Source organism: Anabas testudineus, chromosome 16, assembly GCF_900324465.2.
Source record: "Anabas testudineus chromosome 16, fAnaTes1.2, whole genome shotgun sequence".
Taxonomy (NCBI): domain Eukaryota; kingdom Metazoa; phylum Chordata; class Actinopteri; order Anabantiformes; family Anabantidae; genus Anabas; species Anabas testudineus.
In genome coordinates, this window is record NC_046625.1 from 137,464 (window position 1) to 165,377 (window position 27,914).

The 27,914-nt window shown below is 42.1% G+C and overlaps 2 protein-coding genes across 4 annotated transcripts in view; both read right to left on the bottom strand.

The window, feature by feature from the left end:
* Positions 1-13,998, bottom strand: part of gon4l (gon-4-like (C. elegans)) — a 32,739-nt gene extending 18,741 nt beyond the window's left edge. For 2 of the 3 annotated variants that reach the window (XM_026370197.1, XM_026370195.1), the window contains exons 1-15: positions 13,896-13,998; positions 12,964-13,108; positions 12,716-12,849; positions 11,916-11,990; positions 11,552-11,602; positions 11,420-11,458; positions 11,216-11,326; positions 7,737-7,838; positions 7,512-7,661; positions 7,225-7,435; positions 3,860-3,961; positions 3,715-3,755; positions 2,561-2,652; positions 310-562; positions 111-197 (exon numbers count right to left, since the gene is read on the bottom strand). In XM_026370197.1, the coding sequence (XP_026225982.1) occupies positions 111-197; positions 310-562; positions 2,561-2,652; positions 3,715-3,755; positions 3,860-3,961; positions 7,225-7,435; positions 7,512-7,661; positions 7,737-7,838; positions 11,216-11,326; positions 11,420-11,458; positions 11,552-11,602; positions 11,916-11,990; positions 12,716-12,849; positions 12,964-13,108; positions 13,896-13,919 (1,617 nt within the window). In that variant the 5' untranslated portion in view covers positions 13,920-13,998. The remainder of the gene's footprint in view (positions 1-110; positions 198-309; positions 563-2,560; positions 2,653-3,714; positions 3,756-3,859; positions 3,962-7,224; positions 7,436-7,511; positions 7,662-7,736; positions 7,839-11,215; positions 11,327-11,419; positions 11,459-11,551; positions 11,603-11,915; positions 11,991-12,715; positions 12,850-12,963; positions 13,109-13,895) is intronic. The other variant, XM_026370196.1, reaches the window with a different exon arrangement.
* A 5,086-nt stretch (positions 13,999-19,084) lies between these two features.
* pnp4b (purine nucleoside phosphorylase 4b) lies at positions 19,085-26,881 on the bottom strand. Its single transcript, XM_026369992.1, has 7 exons — positions 26,777-26,881; positions 21,022-21,194; positions 20,810-20,913; positions 20,374-20,549; positions 20,105-20,295; positions 19,516-19,595; positions 19,085-19,365 (listed from the first exon to the last, which is right to left on the bottom strand). The coding sequence occupies exons 1-7, from the start codon at positions 26,830-26,832 to the stop codon at positions 19,225-19,227; spliced, it is 921 nt and encodes a 306-aa protein (XP_026225777.1). The 5' UTR covers positions 26,833-26,881; the 3' UTR covers positions 19,085-19,224.
* Positions 26,882-27,914: the final 1,033 nt, after the last annotated feature.

The window sequence follows — 27,914 nt, forward strand, 5'->3', positions numbered from 1 at the left end:
TCATCATAATTGCTCTAATTATACTGTACTTCGTATAGTGACAATAAAGACTCTTAATTTGTTGTTAAGACTGGGGCCCTGGACAGTTTTTTGAGCCGTTATCTACTTACCAGGTATTGTTTTGTGATGCCAGCTTCGTGGTTCAGGGCATCGATGCGTCGACTCAGTAGGTAAACCTGAGTCAGTAGCTGCACATGCTGAGACACAGACAGGAATAATCAGTCACCTTCGGTCTAAAGTCTTCAGGTACAGTTCTGTTCTTCTTACAACCTGTACTTCTAACATTCCTGAAACAGCCATGTAACATACCTGCTGTATCTGCTGCTGCAGCTGAAGTTTCTGAGTGTAGTCCAGGTAAAGGGTGGGGCATGCCTGGCCTGGCACCACTAAAATACGGGTGATGGTGTTGGGATCTGGGCTGGGTGTAGGGCGTTTCAAGTTCATGCCGTCATGATGATGGTTGCTTGTGTCCTGCAGGGCTCTCCTCTGCTGCAGAGCTTCGTACCGTTTCCTCACCGTTTGCCGTCGCTCTTTTAGCATCCCAGCTAACGGTGCCTCAAACCTACACAAAAGGAGAAAGTAAACTGCTCCTGAACAAATCCAGAAGCAGAATTTCTTCCTCACCCATCCTGATATAAGAATGACCTTAGTGGGGTGCTTATTAGTCCTTATTTTGGATGAGATAAGCAGATTAATGTAATTAATCTGAGCTCTGTAAGTTGGTCAAATTACTAGTACTACTTCTACTACTACTATTTCACTAAAAGCAAAATGCTGATTGTTGCTTCTTTTATTTGAGAAGATTTTTACACAGTGAAGATAAGGAGTCTGTCAGTTACATAATAGTTCTCCTTAATATTCCAATAGCTGCAGTTTCTGATTCAGTGAGCCAGTGGAAAGATGTCCCTGCTGACTGCTGTGTTGATAAGGTCAGTTCCAGGGTTTCTGCACTTTGTAGGATCTAAATCGTCTTAAAAAGGCTTTTAAAAACATTTTTTTGATCAGCAGACAACCTGAATACTTTCAATGTTGTTTGGATTCTGTTTTGCCAAATTATGAACAATGATACATTAACCTGCGGACCACACCTAAAATGCTGTTTGCCATTCTCACAGACTTTTGGTTGACCTGAGCATAAACCACAGATTGGTTTCTTAAGCCTTTATGAGCCAAACAGTTTTAATTATGACAGTTGTAAAAGAAACAGGATGTGTCCCCTGAGCTTGTTTCTTCTTCATGTGTTTTGTTTGAAGAAGCAGCAGCAGCAGGGGCAATTTATCTTCCTCCTAACCCAAACAGTCACAGCACTTCTCTGCTGCTCCGTCCCAACAGGAGGACCCACATCACTGTATAAATATATGTCCTAGTTTGTCTGAATACATACTGTGGCGAAAGTGTAATTTCTTTCTTGACAACAACAATAGAAACTTTATAGTGATAGTGGGAATAATATGTGAACCTATGCAATTAATGACTGCTTACTAACTGTAACTAACTGCCTAACTGGTGAGTTTCTAAATTCTTTGACATCACTTTGAAAACCTTTCCAACTTTATAAAAGGCAACAGTTCTTGATTGTAGATCCTCTGAAAGCTTATTTTGGCGAGGCATGGCTCAAATAAGCGTATTCTTGTGCGAGGCAAACTGAAAAAGTTGCTATTTGTCAGTCAAAGGAGCTCTGGTCCAAATTTTTCTACCAGGTATGGCAACACCAAGATCAGACCCTACCTGACGGAGTACACGACCCAACTCATTGTACGGGCGTTGATCATATCTCGTCTTGACTACTGCAATGCACTGCTGATGGGTTTACCGGCATCCACGACCAAACCCTTACAGATGATCCAAACTGCAGCAGCACGCCTCATTTTCAATCAACCAAAAAGGTCTCATGTCACACCGCTCTTCATATCTTTGCATTGGCTTCCTGTGGCTGCAAAGATCAAGGTGGTACCAGCACCACACAGTTGACACCAAGGAAAACTCTTCAGTTCAGTGATCCCACGATGGTGGAATGAGCTACCTAACTCTGCATGCTCAGCCACCTCACTTGCAATATTTAAAAAACTGCTGAAAACAGAACTCTTCCGCATCTTCCTTTGCACTTAAAAAAAAATCCAAAAAAAAAAAAAACACTGCTCTTTTTACTCACATTTCTTGATACAGAAACACTTTTTTGATAGCACCTTGCTTTGATGTTTTTTCTCCATGACTTGAGATTTTGTTTGCTTGCCTTGTTCCTCACTTGTAAGTTGCTTTGGATAAAGGCGTCTGCTAAATGACCATATGTAAATGTAACACCTGACTCAATTAGCTTTTTGGAGGCTTTTTCCACAACCACTATGAGGTTTGTATGGTAGATCAGATCCCAATTTATGACAAATTAATGTAGAAAACCATGATATTCCATTCACATACTTTTTCTTGCCACTGTATGTGCCAAGAGTGCAAATTCTCTCAACTCCGCTCATGTTCTCTGGTCTGTACAGATGTTTGTAAAACCCAGATGCCATGACATGAATTGATGCCATCTTTAAGTCTGAAATCCAGTTGGCATTACCGTAAAGCCTGTGGGACATTGAATTTGGGTCCAATCTTTGGAGGGATCTCCTCTTCTTCCTCCTCAGCTGCCACGTCCTCCACCTCGTGGAGCTGCACAGTGAACAGACGTCAGTGTCACATGGAAAGCCTTTCAATTATTTAGTCCATGAACTCAGTCACAATGTCCTGGACTGGTTAGACACAGCAGAACAGAATACATGTGTGAATGAAAGGCAGCCAGGTTACGGGGAGCAGAGGTAAAGAAGGTGCTTTAAGTACTTAGGGTCAACAGGTCAGAGCAACGGAGAGTGTGGAAAAGAAGTGAAGAGGCGTGTGCAAGCAGGATGGAAGAAAAGTGTCAGGAAAGTTGTGTAATAAAACATGATCAGTGAGAATGAAAGGAAAGATGTTCAAGACGGGGGAGAGACCAGCAATGCAGTACTGCTTAGAGACAGTGGCACTGAAGAAAAGACAGGAGGCAGAGCTGGAGGCAGCAGAAGATGTTGAGATGAAGTTAGTTGGTGTGAGAGAAGAGGATGTAGGGAGGAAAGGGTTAAGTGGAGGCAGATGACCCCTGAAAGGGAATAGCAGAAAGTATATTTTAACATAAATTAATCATATGATTAAATCTTTAGGAAATGTAATCCACATGGTCCATTTGATTAGTTTCATACCCCACAAAATTGTCCTTTAAGTAAAATTGGGTCTGGGTTCTTAATGGTTTGTTGCCCTTACTGGAGCACAAACCACAATCAAATACAGGTATTGTAAAAAAGTGATTAATTATGATTAATCACAGACTGTGACTGATTAATTACATTTTTAACTGATTGACAGCTCTACTTCATTAGGAAGTAATGAAATACCTCTCAATAAATTCATAAACAGCTGCCCATCGATGACAGCACAATTATGGTGGTTTCTGTGACTTGTCTAAGGACTACACGTAAATGTGGCCAGCCAACCCTGGGGTTCATAGACAACTGCTCTACTAACTGATCTACTACTGCCTATTAAAGCCAGGAATGAGAGACTGAATGGAAGGATGGTGTTTTCCAACATGTTAGATATGTTCCCTCCTTTGGCTGTTTCTTCCTCTAGATTCTGCTGGCCCATCAAACATTCATCCAAGTACTGATTCTAGAATAAGCAAATTAGCAAAACTTAACTCACAGTATCAAAGAGTTCCTCCAGCAGCTCGTTGACTTCCTTCTCTGAAAATGAAGAATAGTTAACACTAATGCAAACACAACAATAGTAACGAGTGATATCCCTTCGCCAGGCCTTCACCAAGAGACATCCAATACAAAATACCTACTGGTGATCTGAACAGCTCTGTCCGTTCTGTAGTCCTCCTGGTCAGGTTCATCCAGGTCGTCCAAGAAGTTGTACTCTGGGTCATCATCATCATCAGCTTCCTCTGACAAAACAAAACAGACCCAGACTTCCTGTATGAGCTGAAATCAGGAACTTTTAGAAAAGAACTTTCTAGTTCAATCAATCAATCAATCAATCAATCAATCTGCTGTTTGGTTTCTCAAATAACCACCAGTTGACATAGAGGGCGGAAAACGTGACTGATGAAATTTATCTTCCTGTAACTGAAAGCACGTACACTACTGTTCAAAGGTTTCAGGGCGGGGAGAATTGTTTTGTACATTAAAATTGAAACCACTAAGAGTTAAATTTACCCATGCTACGAACTACTGCTCTAATAATGCTAAAAATGTATGAAGTCACTGTATTAATCAATTGTATTGACAAAGAAATTTCTACAGTCGTGACATGAGTCGGTATGATCCTGTTGTTTTATAATCTAAGCTTTGTAAATGGGCAATAATGCAAACTGCTTTGCATGACCGTCAGTTTACATGACACTAAAATACGAAGTATAAACAAAGAGATTACATATAGTATTTGAAACTGTTTTCAGATAAACATCTATGGTAGTGGATTTTTTTTCTTAGGTAAAGTAAAGTTCAGTACAGTAAATTCAAATATTAAAAATGGGCAGATAAAAGAGGGTTTTCCAGTTGTCTACGTAGCCCACATCATTTGCTGGACAGCACCTAGTCGGTCATTGGTTAAATGATGCCATTTAACCAATGAAAACTACAAAAACTAAAGCCCCACATCGTTTTAGCAAAGTTAATCACTACGGTTGGGCAGTATTATTTTTATAGTATATATATATATTTTTTTTTTTAATGTAGTTTTAGATCAGTGTGTCTTGTCTGTTTGATTGCAGGACACACACACACACACACACACACACACACACACACACACACACACACACACACACACACACACTTTTCTCGCAGTGTTGGGTGAAGCTGTGGCTCTTCATTGGAGGTTTAGAATGTAACTGCTGTGAAACCATTTCTGATTCATTCCTGTGTTCTCACAATTACCACTGACTTTTATTCGCTTCTTAGCTCACGCGACTGCTGCTCTGTTACTGAGCTAAGTACAAGGGGCAAGCACTTTCAATGGTGTGTTTAGACAGCAATAGACAAATCAATCTTGACACTTCTACCTCAACAACCTCTGGGTATGATGGGAAGAGGTAAAAGCCATTGGGAAGGTAAAGTATCATTGTTGATGAATATACATTATGACTTTGGTCTGTGAATAGAAAAATCTAGTATTTAATTAAGCAGAGCGCTTAAATTAATTAACCAGGTCGTAAGCAACAACACATCAGTGTGTCAGTAACTGTAAGTGACACATTCCACCTGTAATAATTCTTTCTTTCTGTTACATCTAGTGCAACAGTAAAAGACCTTGGTGTGATTCTAGATTCCAGTCTTTCATTTGAAGCTCATGTAGATAATATCACCAGGACAGCTTTCTTTCACCTCAGAAATATTGCCAAGATAAGGAATATTTTGTCACTAAATGATGCAGAAAAATTTGTCCATGCTTTCATCACCTCTAGGTTGGACTACTGTAATGCCTTACTGTCTGGCTGTTCAATCAGGTGCATAAACAAGCTTCAGTTAGTTCAGAATGCAGCAGCGAGAGTCCTCACTAGAACCAGAAGATACGATCACATCTCGCCTATCTTATCTACACTTCATTGGCTCCCCGTGAAATTTCGCATTGATTTTAAAATACTACTTTTGACATTTAAAGCATTAAATGGTCTTGCGCCACAGTATCTAAGGGAATTGCTAGTGTCTTATGATCCACCACGCCTGCTTCGATCAGAGGATGCTGGCTACCTGTCAGTGCCTCGTATCCTAAAAACTACAGCTGGGGGCAGAGCTTTTTCTTACAAAGCCCCAAAGTTATGGAATAGCCTTCCAAATAGCGTTCGGGACTCAGACACAGTCTCAGTGTTTAAGTCTAGGCTGAAAACCTACCTATTTAGTCAAGCATTTGAGTAAATAGATTTGGGAAGGACTCATGGACGTAGAGCATTATGGTGAACTGGTATGTTTAGATGCTGTCTTCCCAACTCTCACTGATCACTCAGGTTTGTTGATGGTGAAGTGTTCGGTTGCTCTACATCCCAGTGCGCCCTCATGTCTGTGTTTTCTTCTGAACCCACCCTTTTAGTTAGGCTGTCATAATTAGTCCTGCCGGAGTCCCTGCTGCACTACACTAAATATACATTCACCTCAAACTTTATCTGACTGTGAATACAACTAACTGCCATCTCTCCTCTTCTCTCTCTTTCCCTCTCCCTCTCTCTTTTCCCTCTTCCTGTCTCCATGTCGAGCTACACGTCATTCCACCCTTTGCCCTCTGGACCTGTCTGACTCGTCCTGATGCCCAACTTCTGGCTGGAGATCTCGTCGCCTGGATCCACCGTTTGCCCTTTGGGATGCGTTTGGAGACTGGATTGGTCACAAGCTACTATGATGTCGGTCCTGGCCTCGGCGGACGTCGGAAGCTGTTTCTTGGAGGTCTCGACTCAACGCTCGATAGTCAAGGAATGGAACAAGTCTGCCTGCAATAACTAACTGGACTCCATATTAACTTAAAAGACATTAACTGTTATACTGGACTGCCTGCTGCCTACACAGCATGTAATCACCCATATGAGGATGGGTTCCCTGTTGAGTCTGGTTCCTCTCAAGGTTTCTTCCTGTTGCCTTCTCAGGGAGTTTTTCCTTGCCACTGTCGCCCTCGGCTTGCTCATCAGGGAAAATCTGATTATTATGATTCTTACACATTCACTGTTCATGTACTGTTCTTTGGTTGTGTAAAGCTGCTTTGTGACAATGTCAATTGTAAAAAGCGCTCTACAAATAAAATTGAATTGAATTGAATTGAATTAATAATGATAGATTCAAATTTTTAAAAACCTTCATTACTCTCTGAGGGAACTTATTTTTTCCTTCCGCTTGTTCTGTTTATACAGAGTGACTTTACATTTGCTGGAAGACAGTAAAAGCGGTTTTTCTCCATTTATGAAACTAAAGGTGTCTGAAAAGAAACTTTTAAGTCTGAGCTTATACTTATTGCAAGCTGTTTGAAAAGAAGGTCAGTCAGATAAGAAGTTGGTTATAGAGTTTAGCATATGTGCAATATGACACTCTGAACAACCAACCTAAAAAGAAAACAGAAAAACAATCTCATTGCTGGTAATAATCCATTAAAATTATCTAAATATATGTGTGTGATACAAATTCAATTCAAAAATTTCCAGGCACTTAATTTGTAAATTCAGACCTTCATTGTCGGGGGCCATGAGCCCCTGTAGCCACTCTGTCCAGTGACGATCTTCATCCTGCTGGGCAGTGCTTTGATCATACATGTCTGCAGTGATGTCAGGGGCCAAAAGCTCAGCCTCCAGCTGACCCAGAGGAACGTTAACCAGGGGAAGTTTGGAACGGGTCCGATAGGCCAGACAGTCTTCATCAGCACCACTGTCAGCAGCGCCCTAAGAGAGACAGACAGGTGTTCAGTGAGAACAGACACATAGGGCAGGTTACCTGGTTGTAGGTGTAACAAGTTACCTGGTTATAGGTGTAGGCGGGGCTGCAGTCCAGCTCCTCCTCTACAGCATTCAGTCTGTCCATGAAGGAGGGTTCTGAGGGAGTAGTGATGAGGTGCTGAGGAGCACAAGTAGAGGCAATCACCTGATCTATGGGGAATCCTGGAGATCTCTAAAAACAAAGGGTCAGAAGTGAAGGCAGCTGCATGAGGTCAGAGTACCCCAAGGCTTTTAGAGGTCAAAGTACCTGTAGGTGTTGGTCGGTCCTCTGTTCTGTCTGTACTTTGGGCAGAAAACACTGGTGCACTTTGGGAGGTGAAGCCAACGCATCAGCATCACTGAGAAGGGTCTGCAGACACACAATAACACACCTGACTTACTGAGGGGCCTGACGCTGTGGGGAATTAAGTATATTGTGTAAGAAAAGTTACTAGTAGCTTAATGTTCATGGGATAATGTACAATCATATTCCCTGTATCTGGAATCTAATAGGTTGTATAGAGTAGAAGGGTTAAAGGTGACCAACCCCTGGAAGGTTTGTTGTTATATTGCCCAGAAGATTGTTTGCAGGATGTAAAGTAAAGGTATAACAGAGGGGTTTTACAGTCTGACAAATGGTTTGGGGAGACAAACTGGAATAAGAAAATGATGTTTACACGTGAGTGTCAGTCTTTAAATGCATTTTTTCTCTTTGATGATCTTGTGTGGATGGGACCTCTTTTGGGAAACAGTATAAGAGCATGGCTTTTGGAAATCCTGGTGAGATAACACTGGCAAGGTCTTCTCTCCATGCTCCAGATATTAAACGTGAGACAATTTATCACACTAGATTCTAGATTTTTTCCAACTGAAAACCAGCAACTCTCAAATTAAGAGTGGAAATTCCACAACGCACAGCAGAACCACAAACATGGGCTGGTGCTAGCAAGCACTGAGAAGTTTATACAGAATGAAACGTGCTATAATAAATAAATCTAGGTAGAGCACTTGACACAGTTATGATAGCACTATGGACTGCGTTGTTTGAAATGATCAATTTGAATAAAAACAAATGAATGGCCTTTTACAGAGTACAACAAACTCTGTACTCTATGTACTCTGTTTGTAGCACAGTTGGCTCAGCTATGTAATTTAATAAGTCATCAATTTTCAATAAAGTAAATAAACCAAAAAAAAAAAAAAAAAAAAAAAAAAGAAATCAAACTCAGGTAGCTATTTCACTAAACCTTAAGCTTACCCTCTGTTCCTGTTGTGTGCAAAGAAGAATAGTTTGCCCATTCTCCAGTAAAACAAAACATCTTGACATGTTGAACATGATGAAGCAGCCTTACAACAACACAAAAAAATAAAATAAAATAAAAAAAAGCACTCCAAGAGGCTTTAAGTGGCCCAATATCACAGCTACACAAAGGCAAAGTGTCCTTTTGTCGTGTCTCAAATACTGCTCCTTCCAGTCACACTGGCTGTGCCGCTGTGGTAGATGCGTTTCAAAAGGGTATTTTTGGCCCTTGTTGTGGTTTAAAGCTGAGCTGCTATAAACTATTGATAGTAGTTGTTAAGACAATTAAACATTTGGCTTTAAAGAAAATAATAAAAAAAAATATATATTTTAAACTAAACAGAAAATTATTAGAATTATAGATAATAAAAAACTATAATTAGAGTTAACTACGTTGTGTTGGGTTCACTCTGTGGATGCTTTCTGCTGAGATCCTGAAGCTTTGACTTAATGCTACTGTGTTAACTAGTTTGGCTTTACAATAAATCTCTACAGTCCACTAGAAACCCAGAGTGTAAATACAGTGAGGGAAAAAATTATTTGAACCCCAGCTGATTTTGTAAGTTTGCCCACTAACAAAGAAATGATCAGTCTATAATTTCAGTGGTAGGTGTATTTGAACAGTGAGACACAACAATGACAAAAAAAATCCAGAAAAATGCGTTTCAAAAAGAGTTATAAATTAATTTGCATTTCCACGAAGGAAAGAAGTATTTGATCCCTTCGAAAAACGTGCTTTAGTACTTGGTGGCAAAACCTTTGTTGGCAATCACAGAGGTCAGCCGTTTCTTGTAGTTGGCCACAAGGTTTGCACACATCTCAGGGGGGATTTTGGCCCACTCCTCTTTGCAGATCCTCTCCAATGTTTGGCAACTCGAACCTTCAGCTCCCTCCACAGATTTTCTATGGGATTAAGGTCTGGAGACTGACTAGGCCACTCCATGACCTTAATATGCTTCTTCTTGAGCCAGTGATTTGTTGCCTTAGCCGTGTGTTTTGGATCATTGTCATGCTGGAGTACCCAACCACGACCCTTTTCAATGCCCTGACTGAGGGAAGGAGGTTCTCACCCAACATTTGACGGTACATGGCCCCATCCATCCTCCCTTTGATGCGGTGCAATTGTCCTGTCCCCTTGGCAGAAAAACACCCCCAAAGCATAATGTTTCCACCTCCATATTTGACAGTGGGGATGGTGTTTTTGGAGTCATAGGCAGCCTTCCTCCTCCTCCAAACACAGCGAGTTGAGTTGATGCCAAAGAGCTCGATTTTGGTCTCATCTGACCACAACACTTTCACCCAGTCTTCCTCTGAATCAGTCAGATGTTCAGTGGCAAACTTCAAACGGGCCTGTAGATGGGCTTTCTTGAGCAGGGGGACCTTGCGGGCACAGCAGGATTTCAGTCCTTCACGGCGTAGTGTGTTACCAACTGTTTTTTTGGTGACTATGGTCCCAGCTGCCTTGAGATCATTGACAAGTTCCTCCCGAGTGGTTCTTGGCTGATTCCTCACCGTTCTCATTATCATTGAAACTCCACGAGGTGAGATCTTGCATGGAGCTCCAGACCAAGGGAGATTGGCAGTTAATTTATGTTTCTTCCATTTGCGAATAATTGCACCAACTGTTGTCACCTTCTCACCCAGCTGCTTGGCGATGGTCTTGTAGCCCATTCCAGCCTTGTGTAGGTCCACAATCTTGTCCCTGACATCCTTGGAAAGCTCTTTGGTCTTGGCCATGGTGAAGAGTTTGGAATCTGGATTGATTGATTGCTTCTGTGGACAGGTCTCTTTTATACAGGTAACAAGATGAGAGGGCTGCCAATGTCAGCTCGTTACCTGTATAAGATCCACCTGGGAGCTAGAGATCTTGCTGACGGATAGGGGATCAAATACTTATTTCCTTCATGGAAATGCAAATTAATTTATAACTCTTTTTGAAATGCATTTTTCTGGATTTTTTTTGTCATTGTTGTGTCTCACTGTTCAAATAAACCTACCATTGAAATTATAGCCTGATCATTTCTTTGTTAGTGGGCAAACTTACAAAATCAGCTGGGGTTCAAATAATTTTTTCCCTCACTGTATGTGGATTAAACGAGGCAAAAAAATTAGCATTGAGGATTTCCAGTAATCAAGATATTCGAGCTTCTCAAGGAATTGTTTCAGCCCTAGTTTAAAGTGTTACCATGTTCACTGTGGTGATTGAGGGGGATGTCAGGTTTCCAAACTGAGATTTAGCCAGTGTATTTCCACATTCTGAAAGAGGTTAAATTATTATTAATATCTAACATTTACTTTGAAACACAAGAAAAAAATAATATTCAAATATCAAAATAAACGAAATAAAAAAACATTATCTGGCAAATGAATATCCAGATATTTGGCTCCAGCCAGCTGTGAGACACCGTTACACCTAAGGAAAGGACTGAAATCCAACTAGAACCTACAATCACCTCCTCAACTGTGTCTTCATCCTCTTCCTCTTCCTCATCAGGACAATATTCTTCATCTGACGAATCCTCATCCTCCTCAAGATCAATGTCCACAAACTGAGGATGCTGCGGGAGGGACAGACAAAGGCAGATGGAGAGAAACAGTCAGACACAGAGAGACAGAAACCATCCTCCATAGCAGATTGTAATTAAATTTACCTTGACCATGTTGACTGCAGACTGACTCCAGCTCAGCACCTGTAATCAGACAGACAGGAGGACAGACAGGTGAGCTAAACAGATGTGATCTAATCTCCAGGTAAAAAATCAGAAAAGATTGTGGGAGTTCACCTGTCCCTGCTGGACTGCCTGTTTCAGCCTGGACCGGGTCATCTTTGGTTCCTGGAGGAAAAAAACAACAGAGACACTGAGGGTAAGTGTGTGCGGGGTCACAGAGAGTCAGTCTGTAGGGACTGTGGGGTCAGACAGACCATGTGTTTTCCTCCACAGCTCTCTAAATGCTTCTGTTGTCTGCTGTTGTTCTTTTCCCTGAATGACCCAAAACCAACATGGCATTTTATAAAAAGCACATCATTCCAACAGTCAAATATGGGGGGGGGGGGTAGTGTGAGTTTTTTGGCTTCAGGACCTTGAAGACTAGCCATGTGTCTGACCTATACAGAAACAGAAGTAACACAAAAACATGTAAACTCACAAACATGGGAAGGTCCTGAGTGTCTCTGATGGCGGCTTTCATCATGGCTACCACATGCTCATGGGTAATCACCTCCTGACACAGGAAACAAAACATAACAACATGATACAAAAATCATTTTAATTAAAGTGTTCAGCACAGGCTACATAATAAATAAATGCTAAATTAATAGTCTGTTCACCATAGTTGCTTTTGCACATTCACTAGAACCCTAAACTTGTTAAATCTTTACCCATGTAGGCTGCCAGCAAGAACACAAATATCCGAGACAGTCGGCTGGGAGACTACCTGGACTTTTCTACTGAACCCTCTTCCCAGACACCACCCCTCACCGAAATCAAATGAACTATATCCCTTAATGGGAATGCGTCTGACCCTCTGCTGTGAGCTGCATACAGTATGTGACCACACAATTCTATGCAATGTCTTGATGACCTGATTCTCCAGACACTGTCTGGAGTTCATATGTGACATTCATGGACTCATGTCGCCATCACCATTTTTACCTGATTACTGAGAGACAAAGCATTACATTTCTGTAGGTAGAGAAAAATTATTTCCCTTCTCTTGTTGCCTTAGGGTTTAAGTTGAAGTTGCTGTCTGATATGAGGCTGTTCTAAGCCATGACAGTGTAACTTTACCTTAAATATTTTTCATTTCTAACATGAAACAAAGCAGTAAACAGAAAATGTTTCAAGTGACAACACAGTAGCTTCTTAAACATACAGATCTTGGTATGTTTTAAAAAGTGGTATGCAAAATGCGTGACAATTGTGTGCGTTTGTGTGTGATTTGCTTACATGCAGGATGGTGCGCACATTGCGCGATGTCAGGTTGTGCTGTTTGGACTTCCTGTCCAGGTCAATGTCCAGTCGTCCCAGTTCGTCTTCACTGGTTTCCATGGCAATTGCCTCCTCACCCATTGTCCCCCGCCCTGAGCAGAAAATTGACACATTGAACACCTGACTTTGTCTGCGTTCAGGTCTACAACTACATCAACAGATAAATCCAACCAAACTTTATATAAAACACGATATCATGAAATCACCTGAGCCAGGTGTTCTCTCCTCACAAGAACTTTCTGTCAGTGTCTCCTTGTCCCATGTGAAGAGACAGGTCTCTTCATCAGTCCTCAGAGATTTAATCTGCAGAGGACAAACGCTGTCTTCTGCTGGACGCCTGCAGTCAGTCCACTAAGACACAGTCAATCAGTACATTACTGGTATGTACTGTGTGTGTGTGTGTGTGTGTGTGTGTGTGTGTGTGTGTGTGTGTGTATATATATATATACATATATACACACACACACACACGTGATCCGTGACATTTCTTATATACTGATGTCAGTACCCATTAGTTATCGCGTCATATTTTCTGTGTGTATATACACACACACACACAACAGAATATATACATATATATAACAGAAAATATGACGCGATAACTAATGGGTACTGACATCAGTATATAAGAAATGTCACGGATCACGGGTAGAACAGGTAAGATCACCGATCACACTGCTCGACATTTCAACACAAATCACTAATTATATTTCATTACAAGAATTATCAATAAAAGCCATCAATACAACCACTGCAAAAACAGAGTGAGGATGATGAACACCTTTCCATGTACATAATAAATCAACCAATACCTTCATTTATAGAACGTATGGTGGAGGGGGTTGTCTAGCTTATCAGATTTTCAGAAGCAACACTTTATGACTTTATGACCCTGGTTAACTTACAGCAGTTTTCATCTTTCTGTGTATATATATTTTTTTACTTTAGCCATTTTAGATGAATTAGTTCAATGCTATCCTTAACGCTACAATACCAGCAGCTAGCCGAAGCTAATACAATCTGACGCACTGAGCAGGCGCAGTGGCGGGTTCAGTGTGACGCTAAGATCGCCTGTAACATTAATAATTATAAAAGCTGAGACCGAATGCCTTAAACCTAATGAAGATTAGAAACTTACCGTCAGACTGATGTCAGTACCCATTAGTTATCGCGTCATATTTTCTCTGTTAGCCTCTGCTAGCTCTCTAAACTGCGTTAGCTTCTGTGCCGCCAACACCACTATTTCCGGTCTAAGTCTTTCAGAATAAAAGCGCACCGTCGACGTGAAAGGTATTTGGCGCCACCTGCTGGACCAGAAGTTGCCGTCAGACACGAAACTATCACAATAAAATCATCCGTATATAATTTATGGACGTTAAACTGGTTTATACCATACACGGTATTTTTTTTATATCGTTACATTAATTTAAGAAAAAAAACAAAAAACAAACAAAAAAACAAAACAAAAAACAGTTTTCTCTCTCAGCATGTGACTCCAGCTCAGCGCCTGTAATCAGACAGACAGGTGAGCTAAACAGTTGTGATCTAATCTCCAGGGGTCAGACAGACCATGTGTTTTCCTCCACAGCTCTCTAAATGCTTCTGTTGTCTGCAGTTGAATGACCCAAAACCAACATGGTATTTTATAAAAAGAACATCATTCCAACAGTCCAATATGGGGGGGGGTAGTGTGATGGTCTGGGGCTGTTTTTTGGCTTCAGGACCTTGAAGACTAGCCATGTGTCTGACCTATATAGAGTCATATTATTTAATAAAAAAAAAAAAACAACAACAACAAAAAATAAATAAATAAAAACACACACCACACAGTTTCTCTCTCAGCATGTGAGCATAAAACATAATCTGCAAGCATTTTACAAAGTGTTTTCCACTTTTCCATCTCATGGGTCAGGACCCTACAAAGGGCCTCAAATGAAATTCAAGATTCAGATTGAAAAAAACAAAACAAAAAAACTTTATTTATCCCAGAGGAAAATAGTTTTGCCTCATTACAGTTCTCAAAACAGACAGAACGAAAGGGAACCACAACCAGAGAGATCCACACCAACACAAATACACATAACCAATAACATCAATACATAAAACCCCAAAAATATACACAATATGTAAAATAGATTAATCAAAATTGGTCAATATTTATAGTCCATGGTGGAATGACAGCAATTATAAGACACAACCATCACTTTCCCAACCCCTTACTGAGGGGGGAGGAATTGTACAGATTGATGGCCACAGGTAGAAAGGACCTCCTGTGGCACTCTGTGGAGCATTTAAATCTTTGGCTGAACGTGCTCCTCTGTCCAGCCAACACACTGTGTGGGAGGGATTGTCCAGGATTGAGAGGAGTTTGGACAGCATCCTCCTCTCAGCTACAACATGTAGAGGGTCCAGCTCCACCCCCAGAACAGAGCCAGCCCTCCTAATCAGTTTGTTTAGTCTGTTAGTGTCTGCCACCTTCATGTTGCCACCCCAGCAGACCACAGCATAGAAGATGACACTGGAACCACAGACTCAAAACATCCGAGCCTTTTTGTACAATGCTTCTGAGTTCTTAGTCCAGTCCAATGACAGGATTTTCCAGATTTCCTGAAGTCCATCACCAGCTCCTTTGTTTTATTGATGTTCAGTTGAAGATGGTTGAGTCCACACCAGTGCACAAAACTGTCCACCACTCCCCGGTCCTCTGTGACATCTCCACCCTTAATACATCCTTCAACTGCAGAGTCATCAGAGAACTTCTGAAGATGGCAGGACTCTGAGTTGTACCTGAAGTCTTAGGTGTACAGGGTGAAGAGGAATGGAGACAGAACTGTCCTCTGTGGAGCACCTGTGCCACAGACCAGTGTCAGAGATAGTTCTGCAGGCAGACGTACTGTGGGCAGTTGGTGAGGTAGTCCATGATCCAGGAAATCAGGGGAGTGTTGACCTGCATGTTTTTTTAATTTCTCTCCCAGCAGTGCAGGCCGGATGGTGTTGAATGCACTGGAGAAATGAAAAAAATGATCCTCACTAAGCCCCCAGGCATGTCCAGGTGGGTATAGGTGCAATGGAGCAGATGTAAGATGGCATCCACTCCAACTTGGGGTTGATACGCAAACTGGAGGGGGGTCAAGTGAGGCAAACTGGAGGGGGGTCAAGTGAGGGTTTGACCAGAGGTCGGAGGGACTCCAGGATCAGCCTCTCAAAAGCCTTTATAATACGTGATGTCAGAGCCACTGGTCTGGACTCCTTGAAGACTCTGGGACATGGAATATACACAGGAACTCCTCTGGAGTTGAAAAAGGATCAGCCTCCAGGTGCAGGCTGAGGTTGAAAATGCGCTGGAGAACGCCACATAGCTGAGGAGCACAGGCTTTCAGCACCCTTGGGCTGACTCCATCCAAGGGTTCTGCAGATGGTGAACAGGAAGAAGAAGATGCTTATCCTCTAATGTTTGCAGGACAGTGATTTGTGTTTTTAGTGTTGTGAGAAACAGTGTTTCCCCATTCACACAGCCAATTCATTTATTGGGGGTGTCAGTTAATAAGGGTGGGGTAGAGTTTGACACCTCTGATTTTCACTGCTACGCAGCGGTCAAAGTGGTGAAGGTTACAAAGGAGGAGGTGGAGAAAGTGAACTTAAACACCGGGTCTGTTATGGATCAGTTCAACCTTCATTGAACACGTGGATTATGTTTTTATGTGAGAAAATCTGTTTTAACGGACTCAATTAAGATGCAAGACACAAGTAAGAATAAAGCAAGGTTTAGTGTAAATACAGGAGAGTGTACAAAGTAGGCAAAACAGATGACTAGGACCAAAAATACCAGGTAACACAAGAACACAGCCTGACACAGGGCCAAGCACAAAAACTAAAAAAACAGAAACTCTGCAAGAAAGAAAACATGACAAACAACAAAGTAATGATAGAAACTTGAAAGTAAAAAAAAACAAGAAAAAAATTAACAACAGAAGCACCATGAAGGAGCAACAGAAAATCACTGCAAAAAGGCAGGCAAAAATACTCACAAGGACAAGGGTACAAGGACCATAATCTAGGGCCTTATGCAGGCGGGGACAGGAAAACAGCAGGAGTCAAGGGCAAGGCCAGGACAATGGCTGGAGAGCAGAAGCTGAACTGACAAAGGAGGTGTCCACTGAAGGGAACTTATAAAGTAAGGCTGGTGGACAGGTGAAACAGATCTGGTAATTAGGGCAAAGAGAGAGGAGAGTCGATCAGTTCATATATGGGCATGGAAGGAAGTGGCTGGGGAACAGACGGACAGGTCAGTATGAGAGAGAGCAGGGAGAGAATAGAAAAAATAAAACAACTGGGACAGGATCATCATCGTGACATGACATGTCATGTGGTGGCTGGAGTTGTAGGTGTAATGGTGAGATCACTATCCTCTATGCAGGAGTTTGGGGTTAGAATCCCGGCTGTACCTTGTATTTATCTTTGGATAAAAGCGTCTGCCAAATGACTATATGTAAAATGTACATAAGTGAGAGGATTGTGACATTACTAGCAGCAAAACAACTGTTTCTACTCACATCCAAAATCTGACTAACTGACCTCTCTTGAATAATAAAAGTCATGTAAAATATTTTTTAGTTGACCTCACCTGGGCTCTGAACACTCTTACCTGGTGAAGAAGGTTCATCAAGGCCTTTCTTCCTCAGGAAGCTCAGGCCAGTCTCCCGTCTCAGCTGTCAGTGAATCTACCTCTTTGTGACTGTGTGGTATGCCAGCTGCACCACCCAAGACAAGAATGACCTGGGCAGCATAGTGAAAAGAGGCCAGAGGATGTGTTTTTATCCTACTGTGTTTTTAATGTACATCAAAGCTCACAATTTGGCATCACTTGCAAATGTCTTTGTTTTCCATAGAAAAACACATTTTCGTGCAATTCACAAACAATTAAAATTAATCAGATGATTTTTAAAGAATGATCTACATTTTTGAATAGAGGCCTGTTATTAGCAGTTGTCAGTCCTCTGGATCAATCTCCTGATATGGCTGCTAATTCAAGCTAATCATTTGTTAAGGCTAATTGATTATGAGAAAACCCTTTTGTAATTGTGTTGCACAGCTCAGAACAGTTGTACTAATGGAGCAAACAAGGGAGCATGGCATTCAATAGGTTACTTCAGTACCTGAACATCAGCAGTTGTTTGTTTACAGGTTCCAATAGGTACCAACAGCCAGGAAGACCTGTCACTCTATAGTTATCCTTAGAATGATGGCTACTCAATGCTAGAAACTGTGAGGAAACTTAGATTGTCTTATCATGCCGTTAACTACTCCCTTCAGAAAGCAGCACAAACTGACTCTAACAGGGACAGAAAAAGGAGTGGGAGGCCCTGACAGCATCAACAGTGAAGACCGTTTGTGACTTCAGGATGCTGGAAAAAGATGAATGTCAGATTGGCCAATAAAAACAAAAGACTGAGATGGGCAAAAGCATACAAACATTGGACACTGGAAGACTAGAGGAAGGTGTTGTGGACAGATAAGTCCAAGTTTGAGGTCTTCGGATCAAAGAACATTTGTGAGATGCAAAACAAATAAAAAGATGCTAGAACAGTGGTTCTAAATTATCTTGAAAATTGACACCTAGAATGCCTAAGGTCTACCAGGTTGTAATTGCTGCAAAGGTTTGAAGAACACAGTCATCATTTCATCAAAATCATTATGTCTGACTAATGTCAGAATGTATTGTTCTTTTGCTGTATTTCCAATTTAGACTTATTTTGTGTGTGTTTTCTTGGAAAATAATAACGTATCTAAGTGATCCAAACTGTTGAAGTGTATAGTGTAGTAGTGTATATTGTGTTAGTGTATATACTGTATATTTTGTCTTATCCTGAAACTGAAAGTGTCAATGAAAGTTTCTTGTACAATGTACAATGACAATAAAGGTTATCTTATCTTTACAGATTTGTTCTAAGGCCTGAGTCATTATTTTCAGTTTATGCTTTCAGGAATATGGTTCAGAGTTGTCTGTGCCAAAAAATATCTATATATATACTTTGGCTGTTCTTCCCAGTGTAATCTTAGTGTAAGTTAGATTAGTGAAGACCACAGGTTGGTCCTGAAAGCTCTGGAAGAACTGCATGCACTTTCAGAAATGTTCCTGTAAATGACTAGTTTATGGTCTATATGTAGATAATAAATGTTTGTTTATTATAAACTGTTTAACACCAATTACAAATGTTCTTTTGAGAATGTTGTCATATTTACTTATAACTACACTATAATGTGTATAATGTACAATATTATCAACTTATGTTTTTTAATAAAAAACTGGTTCAAACAAAGTCAGTACTTTTCTTTATTTTCCTGTTGTTCAGATACAGTCATCACACATTTAAACAGATTGATTGTGAACAAGGACTCATTCCTGAAACTTAAACAAAACCAACAGATGATACTGAGCTCTACAGGCAGAGATGAAGGTGCTGGTGTCAGTTGGTGTTGATGCTCTGCTGCTGGAAGCGACAGATCAGAGTGGTGACAAGTTTCTGCAAAACCTCTGCCCTCATTTTACTAATCTGAAGAACCTCCTCGTGATTTACCCTCTCCTCCCGACTGTAGTCCAGAGACACCTTGAAGGGGACACAGGTACATTAACAATGTGACCCAAACGTCACACATCTTATGTCTGTGCAGCATTTAGCCTCATGCTGCATTAAAACTAAATCAGGTACCAACATGAAGGTGGTCACATCACCATGTGTGATCATCTTAAAACTGACCATATTGGTGATGAGGGACAGACCAAGGACTCTGAGTCCACAATGTTTTGCCACAGTCACTTCAGGAACTGCACTCATGCCTGCAGACAAACAAATAGAAGAAATACCATGTAATATGAACTCAAATAATTCATTGAGAAACATAGAACCCCCCAAAAAACCTTTAAAGAAATGCTACCCCATTAAGATCCCATAGAATGTGAAAATGTCCAAGGGCTCAAAAACCATGCATATTCCACAAAGGCCCTAGAAAGTATTTAATGGGAATGTAAACCTCCTGCTTGGTTAGTGCCCCAGGCACATGTACAAAGTGAAAAGAATCAGTCCAAGTACAAAACTAAAACTCCACAACTAACATTCTTGTACAAGGAACACAAATAACATGAACAAAATGGAATCTGTCAGATAGATAAGATTTAAACCGGCCTAGTCCTGTTCCTGTAATCCCACTGACATGCCTCAGAAAACTGGAAACCCCAGAAGCTGTAGGAACCTCCCAACCAGGCTCTTTTTCATTTTATTACAAGCTATTACCTAGTTCAGGGAGAGAATTTCCCTTCACTGGAGACAGTCAGTCTGCTGGTCTTACCCACAGAGTCACAGCCCAGGATCAGCAACATCCTGGCCTCAGCGATGGTTTCAAAGTTTGGTCCGCTCACCATGCAGTAAACTCCCTCCCGGATGAAATCACTGCAGCCAAGCTCAGAGCCCACTTCCAGCACCAGCCGCCTCAGGTCCTTACTGTACGCATCTGACATACAGGGAAACCTGATCCCAAAACTACAGATGGACACAAAGTGAAACTGTAAGACAAGTCAATCTTAGTGGTCATGTCAAAGATTTCTTTCTCCACCTCACCGCTCGTCATTGGGTCCACACAGCGGATGTTGTCCAGCGAATCCTGGCAAGTTGATGTGGTCTTTGATGATCATGATATCACCGACCTTAAAGTCTGGACAAATCCCACCTGAGGCATTTGTCACTAGCACAGACTCCACCCCCATCAACTTAAAGATCCTGATCGGGAATGTCACCTGAGAGACAGGTACAGAAAAAGACAGTCAGACAGACCTGATGTGATACTGATCCGCTTGTGTGTTCTGGTCTGCCTCAAGGATTGTACTCCACAGAGAGTCCAGGAGTTAAACTGTGTGTTTAAACTCCTCAGCTGGCTCCATGTTTGTTCTCTATAAACGGAAAAAACTCTGCAGCAGGAAACAAGAATCACAGCAGTGGCGACAACCACAGACTGATGATGTGTCACAGAAGACACAGGTAGTGGTGAATAACTCACCTGGCAGAGGGAGTAACCTTCGTACAGGTGGAAGTGACCCTGCATGAAGACACAGGGGGTGTCCTCGATTGTCCCAAACACCAGACGACCTTCATGACCTGGAGCTGAGACAGAACCATCAGACAGAAAATAATGACTCTTGAGTTGTTGCTCTTAGCTTGTCACCTAAAGGGGTGGGGCCTCTGATGCCTTAGGGGGCGTGTCAGAATCACCTGTGCTGACGGGGAAGTTGGGGATGTCCTGATACCTAAAGGTCTGTTTGTTGGTAGCTCCGTCAGCGAGCAGACCTAGTCCTGAACCACAGATCACAGCAATCTTTGGGCGGTGACTCGTCTGGTTCAGGAGCCACTCGGTGGTCAGTTTGTAGTCCTCGAAGGAGCAGCAGCTGGAGGGGAGGGTGGAAAATGAATACTCACACAGAGCGAAGTACCGCCTCCCACCACCACCATCAGGGATACTTCAGCCTGCAGGGTTTGGGTTTATCTCTGCAGAAATGTCTTTAAATGTTAATCTGAAACTGATCTAAATTTATTAAATCGTGTAAAGCTACAGTTCTGTGAGAGAAACATGAATTTACTGTCCACAGAGAAACTTTAACACAATTAAAGACTTTGGCTGTGTCACTGGAGACATCTTCAGAAAGAACAATCGGAGCAAGTGAAACCTTTTAAGACATATTTGAAGATATGGGACCTGTCTTTGACTGAGAAACCTCAGTAGAATCATCTGCTGACTGACCAACAATTCAATTAAATTCAATTCAATTTTATTTGTAGAGCGCTTTTTACAATTGACATTGTCACAAAGCAGCTTTACACAACCAAAGAACAGTACATGAACAGTGTATGTGTATGAGTCATAATAATCTGATTGTCCCTGATGAGCAAGCCGAGGGCGACAGTGGCAAGGAAAAACTCCCTGAGAAGGCAACAGGAAGAAACCTTGAGAGGAACCAGACTCAACAGGGAACCCATCCTCATATGGGTGATTACATGCTGTGTAGGCAGCAGTCCAGTATAACAGTTAATGTCTTTTAAGTTAATATGGAGTCCAGTTAGTTATTGCAGGCAGACTTGTTCCATTCCTTGACTATCGAGCGTTGAGTCGAGACCTCCAAGAAACAGCTTCCGACGTCCGCCGAGGCCGGGACCGACATCATAGTAGCTTGTGACCAATCCAGTCTCCAAACGCATCCCAAAGGGCAAACGGTGGATCCAGGCGACGAGATCTCCAGCCAGAAGTTGGGCATCAGGATGAGTCAGACAGGTCCAGAGGGCAAAGGGTGGAATGACGTGTAGCTCGACATGGAGACAGGAAGAGGGAAAAGAGAGAGGGAGAGGGAAAGAGAGAGAAGAGGAGAGATTGCAGTTAGTTGTATTCACAGTCAGATAAAGTTTGAGGTGAATGTATATTTAGTGTAGTGCAGCAGGGACTCCGGCAGGACTAATTATGACAGCCTAACTAAAAGGGTGGGTTCAGAAGGAAACACAGAGATGAGGGCTCACTGGGATGTAGAGCAACCGAGCACTTCACCATCAACAAACCTGAGTGATCAGTGAGAGTTGGGAAGACAGCATCTAAACATACCAGTTCACCATAATGCTCTACGTCCATGAGTCCTTCCCAAATCTATTTACTCAAATGCTTGACTAAATAGGTAGGTTTTCAGCCTAGACTTAAACACTGAGACTGTGTCTGAGTCCCGAACGCTATTTGGAAGGCTATATAGTATATCCTTTACACATTGCTCAACTTTATTAAGCAGTTTGATCTCATCTGGTTTTGATGAAACATATAACTGTGTGTCGTCAGCATAACAATGAAAGTTAATACCATGTTTACGGATAATGTTGCCCAGAGGAAGCATGTAGAGGGAAAAAAGCAGGGGGCCTAAAACTGAACCCTGTGGAACACCCAACTCCACTGGAGAGCATGTGGAGTAATCGCCATTTAGATCTACATACTGATAACGATCAGTCAAATAGGACCTAAGCCAGGAGAGGGCCGTTCCCCTAATTCCAACAACATTTTCAAGTCAAGTCAAGTCAAGTCAAGTCAAGTCAAGAAGCTTTATTGTCATTCCAACCACATATAGCTGAAGCAGTACATAGTGAAATGAGACAACGTTTCTCCAGAACCATGGTGCTACATAAAACGGCAACAAGACAAACATGGGGCTGAGGACTGCTAAGTTGTCCTAGCAAAACACATAAAGTGCATCCTGTGCAACCTAGTGCAAACAGTGCAAAGAACAAAGAAAAGTGCAGACAGACGTCAGAAGACAGTGCAAAGACAGAACACAAAACAGCAGCGACCAGTAGCGGAAATGAATACAATTTACAACTGAAAGATGGAAACATGTCAAATCTAGCGAGTGTGTTGAGGAGCCTGATGGCTTGGGGGAAGAAACTGTTCAAAAGTCTGGTTGTGAGGGCCCGAATGCTCCGGAACCTCTTCCCTGATGGCAGTCTGTGAAGGAGAATACTATGGTCAATGGTGTCGAAAGCTGCACTGAGATCGAGTAGCACAAGCATAGAGACACTTACCCTGATCAGCGGCCAATAGGAGGTCATTTACTACTTTAACAAGTGCCGTCTCTGTGCTGTGATGAGGCCTAAATCCTGACTGATAGAGTTCGTGTATGTTATTTCTATGAAGATACAAGGATAGCTGCCCAGCTACTATCTTTTCGAAAATCTTAGAGATAAAGGGGAGGTTTGATATCGGCCTGTAATTGGACAGCTGACAAGGGTCAAGATCAGGTTTCTTGTAGAGCGGTTTAATAACTGCTAATTTAAAACATTTTGGGACATACCCACAGCTGAGTGAGGAATTTATGATTGTCAGCAGGGGTTCTATTATTTCTGGCATTATTTCTGTTTTAGGAAGTGTGTCGGTATAGGGTCTAATGTGCAGGTTGAAGATTTTGCAGAAGAGATGAGTGAAATTAGTTCATTCTCTTCAAGAGGAGTAAAGTAATCTAGGTACTGATCTGCTGAGGTTAGCTCGTCACCTGCGTCAACTAAATTGTCTGGTTTTAAAGCTTGAATTTTCTGCCTTATATTTATAATTTTGTTATTGAAAAAGTTCATGAAGTCCTCACTACTGCACAACGTTGTTTTGGAGATATCTGCAGTAGTTTTCTTTCTAGTTAATTTGGCTACTGTATTAAATAAAAATCTAGGGTTGTTTTTGTTGTTTTCTATGAGAGTGGAGAGATACGTTGATCTAGCTGCACTAAGAGCTTTTTTATAGTTCAGGATGCTCTCCTTCCACGCTATCTGGAATACTAACAATTTACGTTCTAACTTTCGAGTAGTCTGTTTTAAGACGCGCGTGTCATCGTTATACCAAGGAGCAAGTTTCTTATCTCTGATGACTTTTCTTTTAACTGGAGCTACATTATCTAAGGTATAACGTAATGACGACTCGAGATATTCAGTCGCCTGGTCTAGTTCTGTGGTGTCAGACGGTGATCCAAACAAAGTTGATAACTCTGGAAGATTACTAATAAAGGTCTGTGCGGTAGTTGATGTAAATGTACGTTTAATGCGATAGCGCGGCACTGAGTATACATTGTTAATATGACACACTGTAGTTGAAACAAGATAGTGGTCTGAGATAACTTCAGACAGTGGGAGGGTAAGTAAATTTCTTATACTTAAACCGAATGATATTATTAAATCTAAGGTGTGACCGTATTTATGAGTGGGTCCTACTACACACTGATCTACTCCTAGCGAGTCCAATATGGACATAAATGCTGTTCTCAGAGGGTCTTCTGGATTCCCAAAGTGAATATTAAAATCTCCAGCAATTAACGCTTTGTCTACAGAAACAACTAGGTTAGAAAGGAAATCTGCAAATTCACAAAGAAATTCAGAGTAGGGCCCTGGTGGTCTGTAAATGATAATTAGCGGGATCGGCTGAGCAGACTTTATATTTGTATCTATACTTGTTATGTTACTATAGAGACATTCAAAAGCTTTAAATTTGTGTACATGCTTTTGTACGATAGTCAGTTTATCATTATAAATAACTGCGACACCTCCTCCTCTACTAGTCAGACGAGGCTGGTGAATGTAGCTGTATCCAGGAGGAGTTGCTTCATTTAAAGCTACATACTCGTCCTGTTTAATCCAGGTTTCTGTTAAACAGAGTATATCAAACTCCTGATCTGTGATAGTTTCATTAACAGTAAGAGCTTTAGATGTAAGAGATCTAATATTTAACAATCCTAACTTCAGATCAGAGGTGCTGGCTGCACAATCAGTGTGCTCTGAATTTGAGGTCTGTATGTTAATTAAATTATTAAAACATACTTTCTGGGTTTTTCTGACTTTTTGTTTAGCTCGAGGAACAGACACAGTCTCAATATGTTGAACCCTGAGTGACGACTCTGTGTAGCTAGCAGACACTTGGTTTAGCCTGTTTGTCTGCTCCCTGGCCTGGACTCTGGGTAGTCAGCGACTAGCTAGGCCTGATCTTAGACAATGAGCTATACTGCAAGAAATGTGAGCAGCACCTTCCCGAGTGGGATGGACACCGTCCCGCCCTAACAGGCCAGGTTTGCCCTCAAAGGTACTCCAATCCAATCTTATCTATGAAGCCCACGTTGTTTTCAGAGCACCACCTGGACATCCAGCGGTTCAGCGACCATAACCTGCTGTAGGTTATGTCGCCTCGTCTCATTGGGAGGGGGCCAGAGAAGATTACCACTTCGGACATCGCCTTCGCTAATTTAAACACCTCTTTAAAGTTATTCTTGGTAACCTCAGACTGACGAAGGCGTATATCGTTAGCTCCGGCATGTACCACTATCTTAGAAAAGCTATGCTGTCCTAAGGCCCTAAGATTGCCTTCAATGTCCAGTACCCTGGCCCCTGGGATACATCTGACCACAGCCACTGGAGCCCCTAAAGGTCTGGCTAGTTTCACGTGTCTCATGATCGAGTCTCCTATAACCAGAGTTCTTCCAGGTTTCTCAGCGGGTGAATCACTGAGGGGGGCAAACCTGTTGGACACGTGAAGCGCGGGGTGTGCTCCGGTGGGCTAGCTTTAGCCTTAGCCTTAGCTTTGGCTGCGCGAGTATGCCGCCGAGTCGTCACCCACTCGCCCCGCTGTGAGGGCTATCTCCGCCCGCGGCACCCAGACTGTCCGCTACAGAAATAAGACTACTCTCACTCTCTCTAACCCTCTCTAAAGTCTGGATGCGCTCCTCTAACGCTGTTATCTTCTCCGTCAGAGTGCTAACTAGCACACACCTGTCACAGGTAAAATTGTCGCTAACGACGGAGGAAGACGGTCTAAACATCCTGCACTCCACACACTGAACAAGCTGAATATTAGTCATCTTAAACGTACCTGAGTTGTAGAAATGTAGAAGAAATGTTGTGTAGAGTTTAAAAATCCCGCTGTTGCTCTCAGACGAAAAAACATGCGCGTCCTCCAAGAAGCGGAAACGGAAACCTTCTGGTCCAGAACAATGTGCTCTACAACAGACCCCTTCTTATGGAAGTAAACTGCAAAAGTGCTTTTGACCATAAACGATCATAAACAGCTTCACCGTCAGTGTGTTTGTGTCATTTAACGATAACTGTTGCTGTGTAGGAACAGAAAACAAAGACAACTAAATATACTGAGCCCCACTTCCTGAGCTAGTGACAAAGGGGGCACACAGACACATCTCCTCGGTCTCAGAACCACAAACCTCCGTCTGCTGATGCTAAAACTGTGACACCTGCCACCCGTAGGTCACACAAGTACGACAGTAAAGATATTCAGTACCGTGAATACATAAATAGGGAGGTCACGATATACTTCCCAACAGTAGTTTGTGGTGAATCCACAAAATCATTTCAGGAGAAACTGCTTCTCCTGGATCCAAGTGAAACCCACAAACACACAAACTGAATCTGATCTGAATTCAGCACCAAGAGAAAAGTTAAAACGGTGGGGGGGTCTTACCACGAACTGCCTTTGGTGTGCATCGTCTGACAGCGGAGACACAAGAAGAAGACCATGAGGAGGAGTAGAGAGTCTGGCAGAGAGCTCTGATCTGATTGGCTGATTCTCAGTGTGTAAACAGAGATGGGGGTTATTGACTCTGCATCTGTGACCTTTGACCTCTGTGGTTTGTACTGTCCAGGGTCAGCAGTGATGACATCAGATCAAACATGACAGGAGCGTGAACATCAGGACCATGACCACAGTTTTCACACCATGTCCCTTCTTCTTCTTCTTCTTTACTGAAACTGATGTTGGATAAGCTCACATTCTCTAAGCCTCCAGACAAACGTGATGTTCTTGTTGATGTCCCTTCCCAGACCTGGTCCTTTCCACGGGTCAAAAAACCCCGGCCCAAAACAAGCAAACGGTCCAGATGAAGCCAGAGACTAAACAAAGTCCATTGATATAAAATCTACAGAAAAACACAACAAGAGAAGTGGCTGAAACTGAAATGGAGAAACTGGCCGTTTTTATCAGGGTGACTAGTTACTAAGGAGGGACAGGTGGGGAGGGCTACGTGGAGACAACAGCGATCTGAAACCACCTGGTCTGAGGATCCTCCACAGAAAGCACAACACATCCAAGCCCAGTAGTAAATCTCCTGATCCAGTTTCCTGGTCAGACAGAAACAGAAACCTGTCTAAAACCAAATATTACAAAACCTGAATCCTAAGAATCTGCACAGACCTTGATATAATACTGTAGTAGTGCAGTAGTACTGCTGCTGTAGTACTGCAGTACTGAGTGCTGCTGCAGACTGAGGTCAAACAGTTTCTGCTACGTCAGCAAAACAACCTCCATCCTCCTGTTAGTGTGTGTGTGTGCGTGTGTGCGTTGCCATGGGAACGCTTCTGCAGGAATCCAGCACATCAGTTGCCATAGAAACTGTGTTTCCATAATAGCAACAGTCTGATTTCTGCAGGGTTTTATTTTAGTCATAAGTTCTTTAATTAATAACAGTAATAATCATGTAAACACGTCTTCTGAATGTTTCTCAAACAACGTGTGATTTTAGGGGAGGCTGTAGTTCAGCTGGTCGTGCTGTGGTCCATAAACTCCAGGACTGGTGGTTGGATTCCTTTTGACCACATGTGTG